The sequence below is a fragment of the Armigeres subalbatus genome, chromosome 3 (genome assembly GCF_024139115.2).
Source record: "Armigeres subalbatus isolate Guangzhou_Male chromosome 3, GZ_Asu_2, whole genome shotgun sequence".
Classification (NCBI taxonomy): Eukaryota; Metazoa; Arthropoda; class Insecta; order Diptera; family Culicidae; genus Armigeres; species Armigeres subalbatus.
The window spans coordinates 85,516,342-85,533,984 of record NC_085141.1 but is presented as its reverse complement, the minus strand read 5'-3'; the positions used below and the strand labels follow the sequence as shown (position 1 = coordinate 85,533,984).

Below are 17,643 nucleotides of genomic sequence, written 5' to 3'. Positions count from 1 at the left end.
CCGTAGAGAACTACCGGTCTTATAAGCGTTTTGTAGATAGTCAGTTTGGTACGGCGGCGAACTCTATTCGATCGGAGCGTCTTGCGGAGTCCAAAGTACGTACGATTTCCAGCCACTATGCGTCTCCGAATTTCTCTGCTGGTATCGTTATCGGCGGTCACCAGTGAGTCCAAGTACACGAATTCTTCAACCACCTCGATTTCGTCACCACCGATAGAAACTCGTGGTGGGTGGCTTACATTGACCTCTCTTGAGCCTCTTCCTATCATGTACTTCGTCTTCGACGTGTTGATGACTAGTCCAATCCTACAGGTTGGACTCGATTATCCGGAGTATCAATTTTATTTTCACTAAGGATAATCGAATCACCATAAAAAATTAAATCTGCAATTAAAAACCTATGTTTTATTTTACTTGCAGTGGTGTAGTCAGATATTATTTAAAAAAAACTCTGAATAATCCTGCCTGCGGCATCGGTGAATTTCTGGTGTATTATAAAAAAATAGTATTTTTGCCATAACTTTTGAGTCCATAGTCCGATTCAGCCTATATTCAATATGAAATGATAAGACAGGATTTCCATTTGAATGCAACTTGTTGTTTGAGAATACATGCAAGAAAAAAAAATTGCTAACTATTTATAAGATTTTGAACATTACTTCATGTACTTTGGCCATAACTTATTTTATTCCAACAACTCAACGCAGACATTTACGAACATTGCTAAATATTAACTAAATATTAACTGTTAAAAGCAGCAGCACGTCCAAACTAACAACAAACTGCCATACGGAAAACGCACCGCACCGTCACGATAATGACAGAAAATCGGTACGATTTTAAAGCATTTGTATAATCTGGATCTGAAGGATCTAGAAAATATGAGAAAATTATAGATTTCCATGATACACGGAATCAAAATTATTACAAATTATTTTTACTTCACTGAACAATATTATTTGAATTACCAAATATGCATTACATTTTATACTTGAACACTTTTAACAAAACATCGAAAAAATTTTCAAGCGGAAAGCTAAATGCGTTTCTTTTGAAGATACAGAATTGTATTTCGTAGTGAGATTTAGTGAAAGAATTTATATGTATAAAATATTGAGTGGAATTTGATTGGCTTCATTTTGCGGCGCAGCCGAATTTTTTTTATGATATGGAAATTGGAATTATTTAAAATGAATTTCGAAATTCCGCAAAATTCCGCGAAATTCCGTTAAATTTCGTTAAAAGAATGATTTTTCTGTCGAAATTTTTGAAATTTTACGATACGAAACGAAATCAATAAATCAGATTTCGCCATACTAAAATTCCGCGGAATTCCGCGGAATTTCGTTTCGAATGCCCTAAAACGAAATTTTTCGAAATACCGCATATGCTTAGTTTTCGGTATACATAATTAATTTTCATAAAATGAATTATTTAACATATTAGACAACGTTCAGAAAGATACTATTTATCGAAAAAATACATTTACATTTATCTAATACCAAACAAACTGTTTAAGAATGGATATCATATTTATTCCGCTCATTCCAGACGCAGACTTCATTTGATTGAATCATATCTACACTTGGATAATATCACTTTAAGTCTTACTAGACAGCTATTTGCCCTCATTGAAGAAGTTGTAGTAGGCAAAATGTCTACTTCTAAAGAAGGAATCATATCCACAATTGCCATATTCAAACATGGGCACGGACAAACACCTAGGGATAACAACTACCGTTGCCTTAATCAGAGCAAGTGCATTCTTTAAAAAAATGAATCATATCCACCATTGCTTCAGTCCTGGGAAACGCCTATTTTGAAAGAAGGGATCACATTCACCATTGCCATAATCCGGACAAGCGCCTACTTTTAAAAAAGGAATTACATCCACCCTTGCCTTGATCCGACCAAGCACTTGCACCTTTGAAAGAAGGAGTGACATCCACTATCCCTTAACCCTGACAAGCGCCTACTTTTAAAGAAGGGATCACATCCACCATTGCTTCATTTGTGGCAATCGCCTATTTTAAAAGAAGGGATCACATCCACCATTGCCTTAATCCGGGCAAGTGTCTACTTTTAAAGAAGGAGTCACATCAACCATTTCCTTAATCTGAACAAGCGCTTTCTTTTGAAGAAGGGATTATATTCGATATTGCATTGCTTTAGTCGTGGCAAACGCCCATTTTTAAAGAAGAGATCACATCCCCCATTGCGTTAATCCGGGCAAGCGCCTACATTTAAAGAAGGGATCATACTTACCTTACATTAATCCGGGCAATCGCCTTGTTTTAATGAAGGGATCATACCCACCATTGCTTCAATCCTGGCAAACGTCTATTTCTAACGAAGGGATCACATCCAATGGCAAATAGGAGATGACTAATTCTGGGGAGTGGTGCAGTCTGGCGTACGGATTTCTGGGGGATAGTCCATAGTCCATTCTGGTAATAGATGTCTCAGGAAGGGAATTTGTGTTAGTGGGTTGGGTAAATAATAGGGAACTCTGTTCGACAATATAGAGTGTTATGAAAACAAATATGTTTCTTCTATTGCATTAGAAATGTTACCTATCCTTCGTCTCTTGTCAGCTTTTCCCGTTTTTCTAAAGTTTGATCACCGAACCTATCAACATTTTCTCAGATAATGGCCTCTCAGTCTTCCCGTAACTTCCCAATACCAGCAGCCGAATTCCGGTAAAAAATCTCTTGTAAGAAAAGATATTTTTGAAGAGATTTTCAAAATTTTCTCATTCAGGAATTCCGAAGAAAGTGTGGAAGAAATTTTCTTCCAATTCTGTGTGGGAGAAATTCGATAAGAGATTTTTCTGGGATGAAATTTGACGGTATAATTAAGTCTTCACTTCCTATAATGAGTGTAAAATAATGTGGAAAATGTTCTCGGTTCCCTGGGCATGCATAACATATATTTAAGTCGCTTCGCCCGGATAAAAAGGTACCATAGGATCAACTGTGTAAACAATTGAATCACCATATGGTCTACGGTATACAATAGGATTTATTGTTACTTGATGGTTGCACATACTGTAACAACAACGTGGATATAATACGTCAACATAGTTCTCTAATGTAACAATACTTGCATTTTTTTTTTGGAACATTTTAGTAAATAAGTTTAAATCATTGATAACTTGGAAACTTTGTTCAAATTGCACATTAGCAATATAACAATATTTACCCCATTTCGTCAAATATGCCTTATTTTTCTTTAAATTCCATTGTTGAACGGTAAAGCCGTCATATGTAATTACCCGAGCAGCACAAGTCAGACAAAAATGATTGCAGCAACTTGTTAGTGACCAAATCTGGTCACTTAAGACTTGCAGTAGCCTATATGCAGGGCTGTTACAGCAGTCGCGGATTTCGCGGATTTGTCGGGGATTTACCCTTCCAGTCGCGAAAGTCGCGGTTCCGTCAAACATTGTCGCGAAAATCGCGGATTTATAACTACACTCTCGCGAAAATCGGGATATCCTCAATCTTATTTTAGAATAAATTCAACAGGTCGATTATTTGGGCGTTTGCAGAATAAGCAATCCGTCAAAGATACAAACACATGGTATTCGAATAACCTTTCAATAATCGTATGGATGTTGGTTTAAGTGGACACATAGAAAGTCTGACGAATTGCTTTTATAGATTACTGAAATGCCGAGAATTATTTATTTTATTGTTTAGAACTTTTGCACCACTAATTTCGGAATTACAATCATGATTACTTGCGCTGCATAGAGGGTCTTTATTTATGTGTTTCTGATTTATAATATTAGGTTCAACACCAATGAGAAAAGGAATCAGAAGGATTCCTTTCGCGAGCCAACCTTTGGTTCCGCCAATAGCAAGGTATATATAATAGCAATTTAAATTAAGAGGAAGGCTGGACCAAAAGGGCCGCCTTGTGAGCCAACCAAGGGCTTCGCCAGTTATTTTGAATTAAAATTGTCACATTAAAATTATTGTAAGGATTCGGTAGAGAAAAAACACAAAAACACTAATAAAATAGACAAAAAATGCCATGATAGGGTTCCCGCGGTTCCGGCTTCTCCGTGGAGACTAGAATCCTGGGATTCCTGCCGCTTTGTATGACTCCTTACCCTAGGGTGGTGGGAACCTGGTTCATCTGCATCCTCGAGTGTCTCGCAGTTTTAATCTATTCTTTGCGCGCTGTTCTCCGGTGGTGCGTTAGGTTGCTGCTGAAGGATTGAGGTTCAGGTTGGGAATGCCACGTGTTGGTCCCATCGAAGGGAAAGTGGTTACCCCCAATACATTTTCCAAATCAATATCTTCCACATAACGTACATACTTAAACACATATGAGTTTTCATAACATTGTAAATTAACGTCCAAGTCGGGTGGTTTAATCCCCGGAATAGGCAATTACCTTTGATTGAACTGAACTTTTTATAGTTTTTTTTCAGCTCCATGTGTTTTTGTTTCATTACCTGTGCTTCAAAATTCCTCGCTATTCTTATAACCATTGAGAGATTATTCGTGATTACTTAGTTGCAACAAACTGTCTGACTGAACTTGAGCCTTAAGACTCCAAAACCCAAGTAACATTTTAAGTTTTATTCCGCTCTAAGAATGGTTTTCAAGATGAATCAATAAAACCGAGTAATACACGGCAACCTTCTAATGACCACTTTAAGAGTAAGATATTGCCAAGTGGCCCTCTCCAGATAACCACTATAAACCTTTTATAAGAGCATTTAGAAACCCTTTTTAACCACCCACAAAAAAGGGAATTTGGCTGCGGCAGCTGTCAAAATGTTGCATTAAAAAAAGAGAAACAAATCTTTGCAGAAAAATAATAACAAAATGGATTGTTGATGAAAGATATGATCATGAAACAAAATAATATTTTATTTCATGTTGTTTTTTCGATTCAGTACCATTGAAAAGAAGTGCGCTTCTGATTTTATGTTTAAATGTTGTGAAAAAAATAAGGTTGAACACCACGCGCCGGCCATATAACGTAGTTCAGGGAAATAAATCGAAAATATTGAATACCACAACATCTAGGATGTCCACTAAATGGATTAGTACTTTTGCCAAATTATTATTAAATAAAATTATTTATCAGAAAAAGTATGATAAGGTACCCCGGGGCAAGTGAAAATACGGGGTAAGTGGGTACTATGGCTGCCGATAAATCGGTGAACGTTTTTAATGATAACAATGTTCTAGAAAGATGAAGCAGAATTATCGACGAATTCGCCTGACACAAAAAAAAAATGGAATCAAAACCATTTGAGGCACCATACTAATGGTATTGTTTAATCATGACTTTAAACTACCGGCAAAATCTATTACTTTTATTTTAATTTAATGGATTTCCAACAAAATAGTCGTTTCTAAATTCATCATTATTGTGGAAAGTGAATATTTTGAGCAATTAAATAATTGTGTGACATTGAAAATGATTTAAAAGTTTTGATTAAAGCCAAAATCTGCAATTTTCACTTGCCCTTAAGTTTTAACATACATGGGGCAAGTGGGACATATTTGAAAAACATTTTCGATAGAGCCATTTTACCTGTTTTAGATTGTTTTCTAGTGAAAAATAACTTCGACACTCATATATCATATGGATCTGAATCAAATGCAGTTGATATCGTTGGTTTCGTTGTTAAGAAGTAGTGTACAGTTGATTTACCGAATGTGTATTTTTCTTCTCTGGAAATTATCTTCCTCATGGAAAAGAGCAATGGTTATAACTATGCGAAATTTTCCGTTTAAAGTGCAAACAATCTATTTATTCTACAATAGATCAACAGGTTTTGTCTTGTGTTTTGTTATTTTAAAACATCGCATCAGATTAACAGATTTTCAGATAAATAAAGTGCTTAAGACATAAATTGGCCATTTCGTTCTATTACAAATTTGCAACACTGCGCATCGCCTGAATAAAAACGTTTCTTTTGAAATTCTAATTTATGTAATAATTTGTGTTCTGAACAGAGAAACATTCATTCGATAAGTAAACAAAGATTTGCTCATCTCCTCCATCTAACACATTTGGTAAGAAAGTAAGCCAATGGAAAGCCAGACAATAGCCAATTAAACAGTAAACCGGTTGTTGTCTTGTGTTTATATCTACTGACATTGAACTCCTTTTCTTTTTGCAAAAAAATATAAGTCTGACAAGCAATAAACCTCCATCCATGATCTAAAATGCTACGACTGTACGACTGAACATGTCTACATTCTTCATATTAGTTTCGTTCGACAGTATAAAGCAGAATAGGTCCCACTTGCCCCGTTTGAAGGGGTACAGGTAAATTTATTTATGTCACTGCCAATATTTTTGTAACTGAATAAATGGCTTACAACACGTCTACACTTCTACAACGGAAGCATATAATGATGTATCCGCGGTTAATGTCCTGAAATACCCTGTTTTCTAAGTATGCGTTAATGATTTTGCTGAACTAGCGTTTTTTTAGGTCCCACTTGCCCCGGGGTACCTTACGTGGTGAAAATGCCGTTAAATCATTAATTTCAGTGATACATTTCTCTGAATGCGAAATGCTTTTCCGTTTTCAATGTGGCCATCATGGAATTTGATCAAAAAAATTTGCTTTTATAAAACACCGTCATAAACTCTTCGTAATACAAACATTTTTATGGGGGTAATTCATTTGACCACATTCTGACCAAAAATTGTAGCTTTATTCGAGCGTTGAAAGTTGGATTTATTACGCTCTTTATCACTACCATAGATCTGTTCATATGGTCAATAGGCATCTATTTCCGCTTACTTCGATATAGATTCATTAACTCTTACGTACTCAGTTAATCTTGGGCCAATTACTAAAAGGCGCACTGAAGTTTAGTACCCTCAGGTCATGAAGCCTATCTACGGTCTCTTTTGGTATCTCTAGTGCATGTTTGGTTCTCTTCCGGCCAAGGAACAAAGTGTCGAGTCTGCCGTGTTATATAAGCTTAGCAATTCATTAGCTTAGCATCCATTATCTCATACGTAGTGGTAATGACATCATTTTTCAAATCGTGAACATTATCCATGTTTTTAAAATTCGTAGGTCTTAGAACCGTTCTTTTTCGCCTCTGGTAGCATTTCGCCTGAGTGCTTTTAAATCAGATTCGTCAGGCTTTGTTCGGGCCTCTGCAGAGCTATGTTGCTTGCTTTTGAAGAAATTGGTCTTATTTTTTCCTAACTGGCGGATTGATGGAAGTACAAAATCCAATGACTGATCAATAAATAGCCTGACGGATTATTGATGCGTCCATGCCCTTGTAAAACGATGGCAGAGATTAGAAAAAAAACTATATAGCGCACTAAAAAGTATAATTCAAATATAACCCTTGATCTAACTGGTATTTACCTATGACAACAGACTGTCATCTGCCCAACAAACTTATAACTAAATGGATCTATACAACATCGATTAGAATGAAGGGTTTCCCGGAAACATTAAAAATTGAATTTCTTTCGGGCATAGTTCAACACTGCACATATATTTTCTGAGGCTCGTGGTATGGTTGAAGCGTTAACTATGCAGTTTTGGGTATTACATAAATTAGCGAATGTTCTTTCATTTTCTTTTCTATCGACGAATATGCCAATAGATTAGAAGCAAAAATATTGATATTTCGCATTTAAAAAACGTGTTTTAAAGTAAGAAACTATATTTTTGTTTGTCGCGGATTTGTTTCTACAGTCGCGAATTTCAATTTGCCAGTCGCGGATTTCGCGGATTGGAATTCAACTAGTTTGTAACAGCCCTGTATATGGAACATGTGTGCTGCTAGGGTAAGAAATCCAATATCGTTTCACTATAAAAATACAATTCAATCAAATGAAATTTAAACGGATTTCTTTGGATATTTCAACAATATATTCATGATACACTATATTGTTTTACAAAAAAAAGTGTCTGAAAATTTTTCAGATTTTGTATAGTTACGATACTGAACAACCCGTACATTCTAATGCAAAAACTTTATTTACTATTCAATGAATGGTTTATAACAATACTACCCGCATAAAAAAAAAAACAGTAAAATAACAATACAATTTATTGTAACACTACTATTAATAACATTAAATTGGCAATAGATTATATTGTAAATGAAACCATAAAAATACATTAGAACGCATTGTTATTAACCATTTACTCAAATGTAAATGAAGTTTTCGCAATAGAATGTACGGGTTGTTAAGTATCGTAACTATACAAAATCCAAGATTTTTCCATACATTTTTTTCGTCACACAATAGAGTGTATGATTAATATTTTGTTGAAATATCCGAACAAAACTGTTCAAAATACAATGGATTGTATTGTATTTTTATAGTAAAACAATACGACTTTTGATTTCTCAGTTGTTACAGCTTTACTGTTCAACAATGCAATTTAAATGGAAAAAATGCATATTTGGCGCTATGAAGCAAATATTGTTATATAGTTTATATGCAATGTAAAGAAACGTTTCAAAAGTTATCAATGTATGAATCTTATGTATGAAAACGTTTAAAAAACAATTGCAAGTACCAGAAAAATATATTAGCTCTTTTAGTGGAATGTATTCAACCGTCTAAGACGAATTAAGTACTCTCCATTTAATTCCACGAGTTAATTTTCGTTATCTTTGCAGATATGTATTTCGACCACAACTGTGTGGTCGAAATACGTATCTGCAAAGATAACGAAAATTAACTGGTGGAATTAAATGAAGAGTACTTAATTCGTCTTAGACGGTTGAATTGCAAGTATTTTTACATTAGAGAAAAATGTAGATGTATTGTATCCTCAGTACAATCTGTGGAACCATCAAGAAACAATGTATCCTATTGTATAGCGTACATTGTATGGTAATTCAATTGTTTACACTATTGAACTAATAGTACAATCTAAACCAGGCATCTAATGCATTTCTATTACTTCATCTACAATATAATATATAATCAATTTATTGTTTTAAATAGTAATGTTACAATAAATTGTATTGTTTTTCTATAATATTTTTTATCCGGGCGGTTCCCTTTGTTCTGCTGTCCGAAACATGTTGGGTACCGAATTGTCAAATCTCATGTATTTTACTTCATTGACATTTAGCACCCTATCCTCGCCAGCAAAAGATGTTCCGGACAGCGACAATCTTTATCTTGTAACTAAAATATCTTTTGCATGCATCCATTGTACTTAATTGCTACTCAAGGTACATACTCATGCAATGGAAAGCATGGCTTTCAATAATTAACGGTGGAAATGCTAATAGAACGCTAAGTTAAAAAAACAACCAGATGGAATGTAGAGTCATTGAGGAGAATCGTGTTTGATTGATTATTTACATTTTTTTACATTTTTTCAAGGCAAACATTCCAAAACATCCGAATTATTTAAATATAATGAGCTAAAGCTAAAGCTAAGCTAAAGCTTGCTAAGCTAAGCTAAAGCTGCTAAAAGCTGCTAAAAAGCTAAGCTAAAGCTAAGCTAAAGCTGTTAAAGCTAAGCTTAAAGCTAAAAGTAAGCTAAAGCTTTAAAGCTAAGCTAAAGCTAAGCTTAAAGCTAAGCTAAAGCTAAGCTAAGCTAAGCTAAAAGCTAAGCTAAAGCTGTTAAAGCTAAGCTAAAGTTAAGCTAAAGCTAAGCTTAAAGCTTAAAAGAAGCTAAGCTAAAGCTTTAAAGCTAAGCTAAGCTTAAAGCTAGAAGCTGCTAAAAGCTAAGCTAAAGCTGAGTAGGTGGTGAAGGCTAAGCTAAAGCTAAAGGTGCTTAAAGCTGGAAAGCTGGGAGGCTGGAACAGGAAGCCTGTTAAGCCAGTGCTGGAGCCCCAGCCTGTTAACAGGTGCTGGGGCACAGGGGGCTGCCCCAGCCCGCCTGCCTGGGAGCCTAGGCCAGCCTGGGGCTGGGCTCCCCGCTCAGCCCTGCTCAGCCCAGGTGGGTCTGCCCGGCCCAGCCCCTGGGCTCAGCTCCTGGGGCTCAGCCTGGGTGGGCTCAGCCTGGGTCAGCCACCAGCCTGGGCCCCAGCCCGGGCCAGCCTGGCCCCAGCCTGGAACCCAGAACAGCCCAGCCCGAACAGCCTGCCTCAGCCTGGCCCCAGCCCCGCCCCAGCCTGGGCCCGCCTGGCTCAGCCTGCTCAGCCTGGCTCAGCCTGGCTCAGCCTGGCTCAGCCTCAACCAGCCTGCGCCTGGGCCAGCTCACCAGCCTGCTCAGCTCGTCAGCCTGCCTCAGCCTGGGCTCAGCTGGGGCTCAGCTGCCAGCCTGGCCTCAACAGCCACCAAAGCCTGGGCTCAGCCTGCTCAGCTCAGCCAGCTTGCTCAGCCTCAGTTGCTCAGCTCAAGCCAGCTAAGCCAGCTTGCTGCAGTTGCTTAAAGCAGTCTGGAGCTGGGCTTTAAATCAGCTGAAGCTTGTTTGCCAAAGCTGTTTGTGTTTAAGCCAGGTGGCTAAAGAAGCTTGTTTAACAGTTAACAGCTGAACAGTTAACAGCTGGGCTAAGCTAAGCCAGTAAGTTTAACAGTTTGCTTCAGTGTTTAAAGGTGGTTGTTTAAAGCAGGGTGCCAGTTTAAAGCTAAGCCAGCTGAAAGTTGCTTAAAGCCCGGCCCGAACAGCTAACTCAGTTGCTGAGCTGCTTAAAGCTAAGCTAAAGCTAAGGTGGGCTAGCTGTTCAAAGCTAAGCTAACAGCTAAGTGGGTGGTGCTAAAGCCAGCTAGTAGTTGTTAAAGCCTAAAGCTAAGCAGTTTGCTGAACAGGGGCTGGGCTAGTTGTTAAAGGTGTTTAAAGCTAAGCTTTAACAGCCAAAGCTGTTTAAAGCTCGTTGTTTAAGCTTGCTTGGGTGCTGTTGTAAAGCTGGAACAGGTTTGCTTTCAAAGCTGCTTAAAGCTAAGCTAAAGCTTGCTAAGCTAAGCTAAAGCTAAGCTAAAGTTGCTTAAAGCTAAGCTGTTAACAGCTAAGCTTAAAGTTGCTTAAAGCTTTTGTTGAAAGCTAAGCTAAAGCTGTAAAGCTAAGTTGTCAAAGTTGCTAAGCCAAAGCTAAAGCTAAGCTAAAGCTTGTTAAAGCTAAGCTAAAGTTGTTTCAGTTAAAGCTAAAGCTAAGCTAAAGCTAAAGCAAATGTTAATGATTTGATATATTCGAGGAAATTGAATTTGAAATTGAATCGTTATTTTCAGACAGTTAGAAATCACAACAATGTTGCTTTTACTGCATATTTCCATCACTAGATTAAACACTATAATCCTTTTCTATCCCGTCTTTATTCAGTAATAATAAGCGACAACAAGTTTTATTTTCGATATGATGATGTTTTGAACAATCAGTAAGCTAATAGTTGTCAAAAGACATCTACTGGTAAATATATGAACTAATATTTTACTTCGCAAAGAGTTTTAGTTTTTTCTTTCTCTGGAATGCGGTATGAAGAGAAGAAAATTTTGAAAAAAGAAAGAGAATTTATAAATCTCTTTTCATAAAGAAATTTTTCAACTTTTTCTTGTACCTTTGGAATTCGGCTGCATTTTAAGTAAATTTAAAAAAAAAATGTATTTGAAAATTTGGAGAAATAGAAATTAGAAAATATGATGATAGGAAGGGATCAAAATCTGAATGTTTGAAAATATGAAAAATGATTTTATAAAATATGAATAATAATGAATATGAAAGTATGAAAAACTAAATATTATGTATTTTAGTGCAAAACGGCTACTCAGTCTAAATTTAGCTAACCGAGTATGTTATTTACCCCACGTTTCGACACGGGGATTGTGTCGAAACGTTGGGTAAATAACATACTCGTTTTACTAAATTTAGACTGAGTAGTCGTTTTTTACTAAAATACAAAATAAACAGTCATCACACATGTAGGGATTGAGACGGGTATGATAAAATAAATATAAACTGAACAAGAGGGCATATACATTGGACATGAGTGCCAGATGTGTGAGTGACAGATGAGCGGAGTTAGCCTTCAGTTTTGTGATGTATTTCGCGGGAAGAAGTAATGCTTCCGAGCTGCTGCGGATCGGGCAGCAGCTGGAGACGGCTGATTCGGATGAAGCCGTCTCCTCCGAACACGACATTGGCCAAGTCGGTTTGCTGTGACCGGTGTGACGCTCCCGATAGAATGAGCTCGGCCTTTCATGAAAGAGGAAGGTTAAAATCACCTTTTTTATTGGTGAAAAGTGCGGTGTATTGGGATTCTCACGCCCAAATGTGATGGGAAGAAAAACTGGTGCATGCAGTTGGGGCGACTACTCGAAGCTAGGGTTAAAATGAGTGAAAGGAAAAATGAGGTTGTGATTCGAAGGAAAACAAAAATGTGTTTACACAGGACGAAGCGAACATTAGTGTGTATGCGGCATGCGCCAATCGTCGCTCATCACAATAATGTTTGGTACACTCAGGAAAAAATATTTTTATAAAAGCAAAAGTGACACTCATTGAAAAAATAATTTGTTTGGATTCTATCACACTAAAAAAAAGTAAGTGAAAATGCGTTCTGTGACACTGAAAATTGTGAAAAAAAACTGAAAACAAAAATTCTATTACACTCAAAGAAATGTGAAAGTTATTATACGATGTTTGTGAAACAGAATGACAGAAATTAAGGGAATAAATTTTTCAATCAAATTATTTTTAGAGGAAGTGTTTGATATGGTAAACAATCATTCCCCCGAGAGGGTATACCTGATAGGCTTATTTCCCCGAGAGGGTAAACACGAATTCCCCCGAGAGGGTAAACTATAATTCCCCCGAGAGGGTAAACACTAATCCCCCGAGAGGGTACACAATAATTTCCCCGAGAGAGTAAACAATCATTCCCTCAGGGTATTCCTGAGATTGGTAAGCTCACTATGGCGGCATGTATGAGATCAGCGGTTGACTTGAATTCAATATTAGGTAATATTGTATAGTATATAGTAATATAGTAAGAACATGTAAACAAAGTGATGCGTGGAAAAAAAGTGTTTGATTTAAAGGCAAGATTGATGCTTTAGAACCTGGCACGCTCTATTCATGACTGCATGTTCGATATCAGAGGTTTACTTATATTCAGAGTAAACATTGAATTGCCTTGAATATTGTTCATGTTTTTTCTCTGATTTCGATGCAAGAGAATGACGTTCTAGAACCTGTTAAGCTCTATTTATGATTGCATTTCGAAATAGTGTTTATCTTAAGGTCAGTGTTACAAAATGTAAAGAAACAAAGAGTAGGAAAAAAATAGGCAAAGAGTTGTGCAGAATGTTGTTAATGATTGTTTCTGATTTTGATGCAAGATTAATGTTCTAGAGCCTGGTAAGTTCTATCCATGACTGCATTACGAGATCAGTGTTTGATTTGAGTTCAGTGTTAGAAAATGTAAACAGAGGGTAGGAAAAAGTAAGCAAAGATTTGCGAAGAATGTCGTTAATGATTGTTTTCTGATTTTGATACAAGGTTGATGTTCTAGAGCCTGGTTTTGATACAAGGTTGATGTTCTAGAGCCTGGTAAGAACTTACCAGGCTCTAGAACATCAACATTGTTTCAAAATCAGAAAACAATCATTAACGACATTCTTCACAAATCTTTGCTTACTTTTCCCTACTTATCCATGACTGCATTCGAAGATCAGTGTTTGTCTTGAGTTCGGTGTTAGAAATGTAAAGAAAGAATAGGACCAAGAAAGCAAAGAGTTGCGTAGAATGTTGTATTACTGATGATTTGTTTCTGATTTAGATGCAAGATTGATGATCCACAGCCTGGTAGGCTCTATCCATGACTGCATTCCGAGATCAGTGTTTGTCTTGAGTTCAGTGTTAGAAAATGGTAACAAAGAGTAAGTACAAGTAAGCGAAGAGTTGCGTAGAATGTTGTTAATGGTTTGGTTGGAGATTCAAATTACGTGTTTGTGTGTGAATTTTATTTGAAATTTTGAATTGCAGGTTAGTTTTGAAAGCATGATTTGAACACTTTATTTGGAGATCGGTTTGAAACTATGTAAAACTTATGTGGAATTAATGAACACTCATAGTTGAGCAAAAAAAAACTTGATGCGTTTATTTGTTATTTTATTTATTTTGTTGTGAATCTCATGAATGTCGCAGTTCTTTGTTCGGTCCAAACTTTAAAGCTCGCACTGGAAAAAAAACTCACTATACAACAGCAACTTGAATTAAATAGTAGAACAAAATAATGATAATCAAACTGTAAGAGAGTAGAACAGGCGGAAGATGTAGGGATTGAGACGGGTATGATAAAATAAATATAAACTGAACAAGAGGGCATATACATTGGACATGAGTGCCAGATGTGTGAGTGACAGATGAGCTGAGTTAGCCTTCAGTTTTGTGATGTATTTCGTGGGAAGAAGTAATGCTTCCGAGCTGCTGCGGATCGGGCAGCAGCTGGAGACGGCTGATTCGAATGAAGCCGTCTCCTCCGAACACGACAACACAATCACTAAATATTATGTAGGGGGAATGACGGCTTTGGCAGGTTTTGCTCTATTATTGTCAGGGGTTTTTTTTTATGACTGATTATGCTCAAATTTGGCCTAAACATTCTTTGCATATCGAAGAATATTGTGGCCAAATTTCATAAAATTCGGTCGACAAAAAACCTCCCTGCCAATAATAGAACAAAACCTGCCAAAGCCGTATTTTCCCCTATTTGATAAAAATAATCATGCACAGATGTAAAGCACCAAGAAAAGAAAATGTCAACATATTACAACATGACGATATGAAGACATAAATATATGAAAATATGAAAATATAAAAAAATATAATAAATACATGAACATTTGTAATAAAAATTAATATAAAAGAATGAAAACATAAACCTATGAAAAAGTCGAGTAAGTCGAGTCAGGTACGAGACACTGAAGACGACCACACAGTTGTGGTCGAAATACGTATCTGCAAAGGTATCGAAAATAATTGGTGGAATTAAATGGAGAGTACTTAACTCGTCTTAGACGGTTTAAAACATTCCACTAAAAGAGCTTCGGGGCCCTCCTTAGCCGTGCGGTAAGATGCGCGGCTACAAAGCAAGACCATGCTGAGGGTGGCTGGGTTCGATTCCCGGTGCCGGTCTAGACAATTTTCGGATTGGAAATTGTCTCGACTTCCCTGGGCATAAAAGTATCATCGTGTTAGCCTCATGATATACGAATGCAGAAATGGTAACTTGGCTTAGAAACCTCGCAGTTAATAACTGCGAGAGTGCTGAATGAACACTAAGCTGCGAGGCGGCAATGTCCCAGTGGGGGATGTAATGCCAATGAAGAAGAAGAGAGACTAAAAGAGCTTTATATATTTTTCTGATAAACATATGAATATATAACAAAATAAAGGTATGAAAATATAAAAGTAAAAAAACATGAAAATATTAATATTTGAAAATAAAAAAATATAAAAATATGAAAGTATAAATAAAAATATTAAAATATGGCAATATTCTTCTTCTTCTTATGGGCATTACATCCCCACACTGGGACAGAGCCGCCTCGCAGCTTAGTGTTCATTACGCACTTCTACAGTTATCAACTGCGAGATTTCTAAGCCAGGTTACCATTTTTGCATTCGTATATCATGAGGCTAACACGATGATACTTGTATGCCCAGAGAAGTCGAGACACCTAATCCGAAAATTGCCTAGACCGGCAGCGGGAATCGAACTCAGCCACCCTCAGCATGGTCTTGCTTTGTAGCCGCGCGTCTTACCGCACGGCTAAAGAGGGCAATATGGACTTTCCCGTGTTTTCGTCGGTCAGGGTCAGGATTTGCCTGTAGCTGGAAATGTGACCGTGGTAGATCTTACCCCGTAACACACCACGCCACGTAGATGTGTCTACCCAGCGTTCACATCCTACCGCTATTATGAGTCAGTGTGAGTTCGTTAGCAGACGATAAATGTTGAAAAACTTCAATCCGCGACTCCGTCGTTATTAAATCATAGTTGTGTTTTATTGTCAATAGTAAATATGTTTTAGAAAAAGGCATTAAGATTCGTGACATGCCCAATAAACCAGTACATGCTCCATATTCACCGTAGTGACTATTTATTGTGTGTGAATCATGATTGAGGTTTAGATCAATTTACTAAATTCAATAAATCTTACTTTCCTCGACACAGCAATCATCAATCGTCATCAAGCATTCCGCCTGTTTCACTGATCAGTCGTCATAAGCATCTGTGTATGTGTGGTAAAAGGGTGGCACATGAAAGCTCAAATACCGGACTCTAAAACCGCACTTTCCTGTCTTTTTCGTCGATCCTTACCTTTAGGTGACCCCGATACCTTGACCAACTTTGGCACAAACTCGGAAAGCCCGCAGTCAATCGGTAATGGCATAAATGGTTTCAAACATGGAAAAGGATTCGTACCTTATAACAGAAAGACCGACATTAGACCCATCGTGGAATACGGCAACGATCGCGATGAGGATCGGCTTCAGAATGGAACGGAAGAGCCGCCATGCGAGGAAGAGTTCAAACCGGACAAGAAACAAAGTGCTTTCAATAGGAATTTGTACAACTTGTGGCGAACGTATGGAGTGGCCAGTGCTTTGCTGAAAGCTTCCAACGAGCAAGCTACCAGTGATAGTAACCAAAAGAAGAACAAAAAGACCAAAGACGATAATGGCGATCGTATCCAACTGATCCATCCCCCCACGGCAGATGACAAGAAACTCAAACCCACCAAAGGGAAATCCAACGAGAGGAAATACCATTATCATTACGATCACGACCACGATCACTACCATCACTACGATCATTTCGATGATGGCAAGAATTACGGAAAGCAGTCTTACCGACGCAATACTGATTAGTGAAACACGGTAGGAATTTCTTGTTTTAGCTGTGATCATCTTGGTTTTAGGATTGAGGCAGGTAATCATGTCAAGGAATTACTGAATGATTTGTTTTTGTAGGGACTATTGAAACAATGATCAAATTTACTTCTCGAAGCTATTTTGGAGGAATAGCTCTCGGAGGGATTCCTGAAGAAATTTCTGGATAGTTAATTGAAGGATCACCGAAAAAAATGTTTTTTTTTTAATTTACAAAGAAATTCTCGTTATAATCATTATAGGTACAATATTAGCGAGACAAACTACATACCGTCATAGGGGGTGACAATGGGTCATCCCTCTCACTGAGGGTGTAGAGGACGGATAGAAAAATCGTTCAAAAAGGTCTCTTACTTTTCTTACCCTGAGATACATTCAATCTATACTACAGGCATTCCAAGTAGTTGAAACAGTGACCCATTCTCAACCCCAATTTGATTTATTATTGTCAGCCCCGACGACGGTTTATATTGAAAAATATCAGAATGAAAAGGATCACCACTTAATTCAATGAATAACACGGTGTTTGGGTCCTCAATGGAAATGTTTCCTCTTGATCGTTTCAGAATGCTAAGCTAAGGCCAGCCGATGGTGTCAACTGTAGCCTTTTTTCTCAATCTGTCCTATAACATTATGGTTTTGCAGTTTTAAACAAAAATAACATTATGTCATCTGGTATCAGTAATGCCAAGTTTAGATTGAACAAGAGAGTTGACCTACACAGTTGAATTGAACTGGCTGGCCAGAAGTTGATCATTTTCAACTATGTTTTCATTCAAGTGAATTTAATATAGGGTACAGACGTCTAGATGTTCAATCCACGTTTA

General features: G+C 37.2%; 2 protein-coding genes across 2 annotated transcripts in view; both read left to right on the top strand.

Annotated features, from left to right (window-relative positions):
- The window catches only part of LOC134219282 (serine/threonine-protein kinase Wnk-like), a 255,232-nt gene that overhangs the window by 203,102 nt on the left and 34,487 nt on the right, over positions 1 to 17,643 (top strand). The gene's annotated exons all lie outside the window — the stretch shown is intronic.
- On the top strand, positions 15,948 to 16,798 carry LOC134227700 (uncharacterized). Its single transcript, XM_062709355.1, has 3 exons — positions 15,948 to 16,028; positions 16,098 to 16,168; positions 16,251 to 16,798. The coding sequence occupies exons 1-3, from the start codon at positions 15,997 to 15,999 to the stop codon at positions 16,793 to 16,795; spliced, it is 648 nt and encodes a 215-aa protein (XP_062565339.1). The 5' UTR covers positions 15,948 to 15,996; the 3' UTR covers positions 16,796 to 16,798.

Bases quoted from the DNA above. Each gene is read 5' to 3' on its own strand.
- LOC134227700 (XM_062709355.1), top strand. From the start codon at position 15,997: ATGCTCCATATTCACCGTAGTGACTATTTATT. The intron at 16,029-16,097 runs GTGTGTGAATCA...TCCTCGACACAG, and splicing joins CACCGTAGTGACTATTTATT to CAATCATCAATCGTCATCAA. The intron at 16,169-16,250 runs GTAAAAGGGTGG...CCTTACCTTTAG, and splicing joins TAAGCATCTGTGTATGTGTG to GTGACCCCGATACCTTGACC.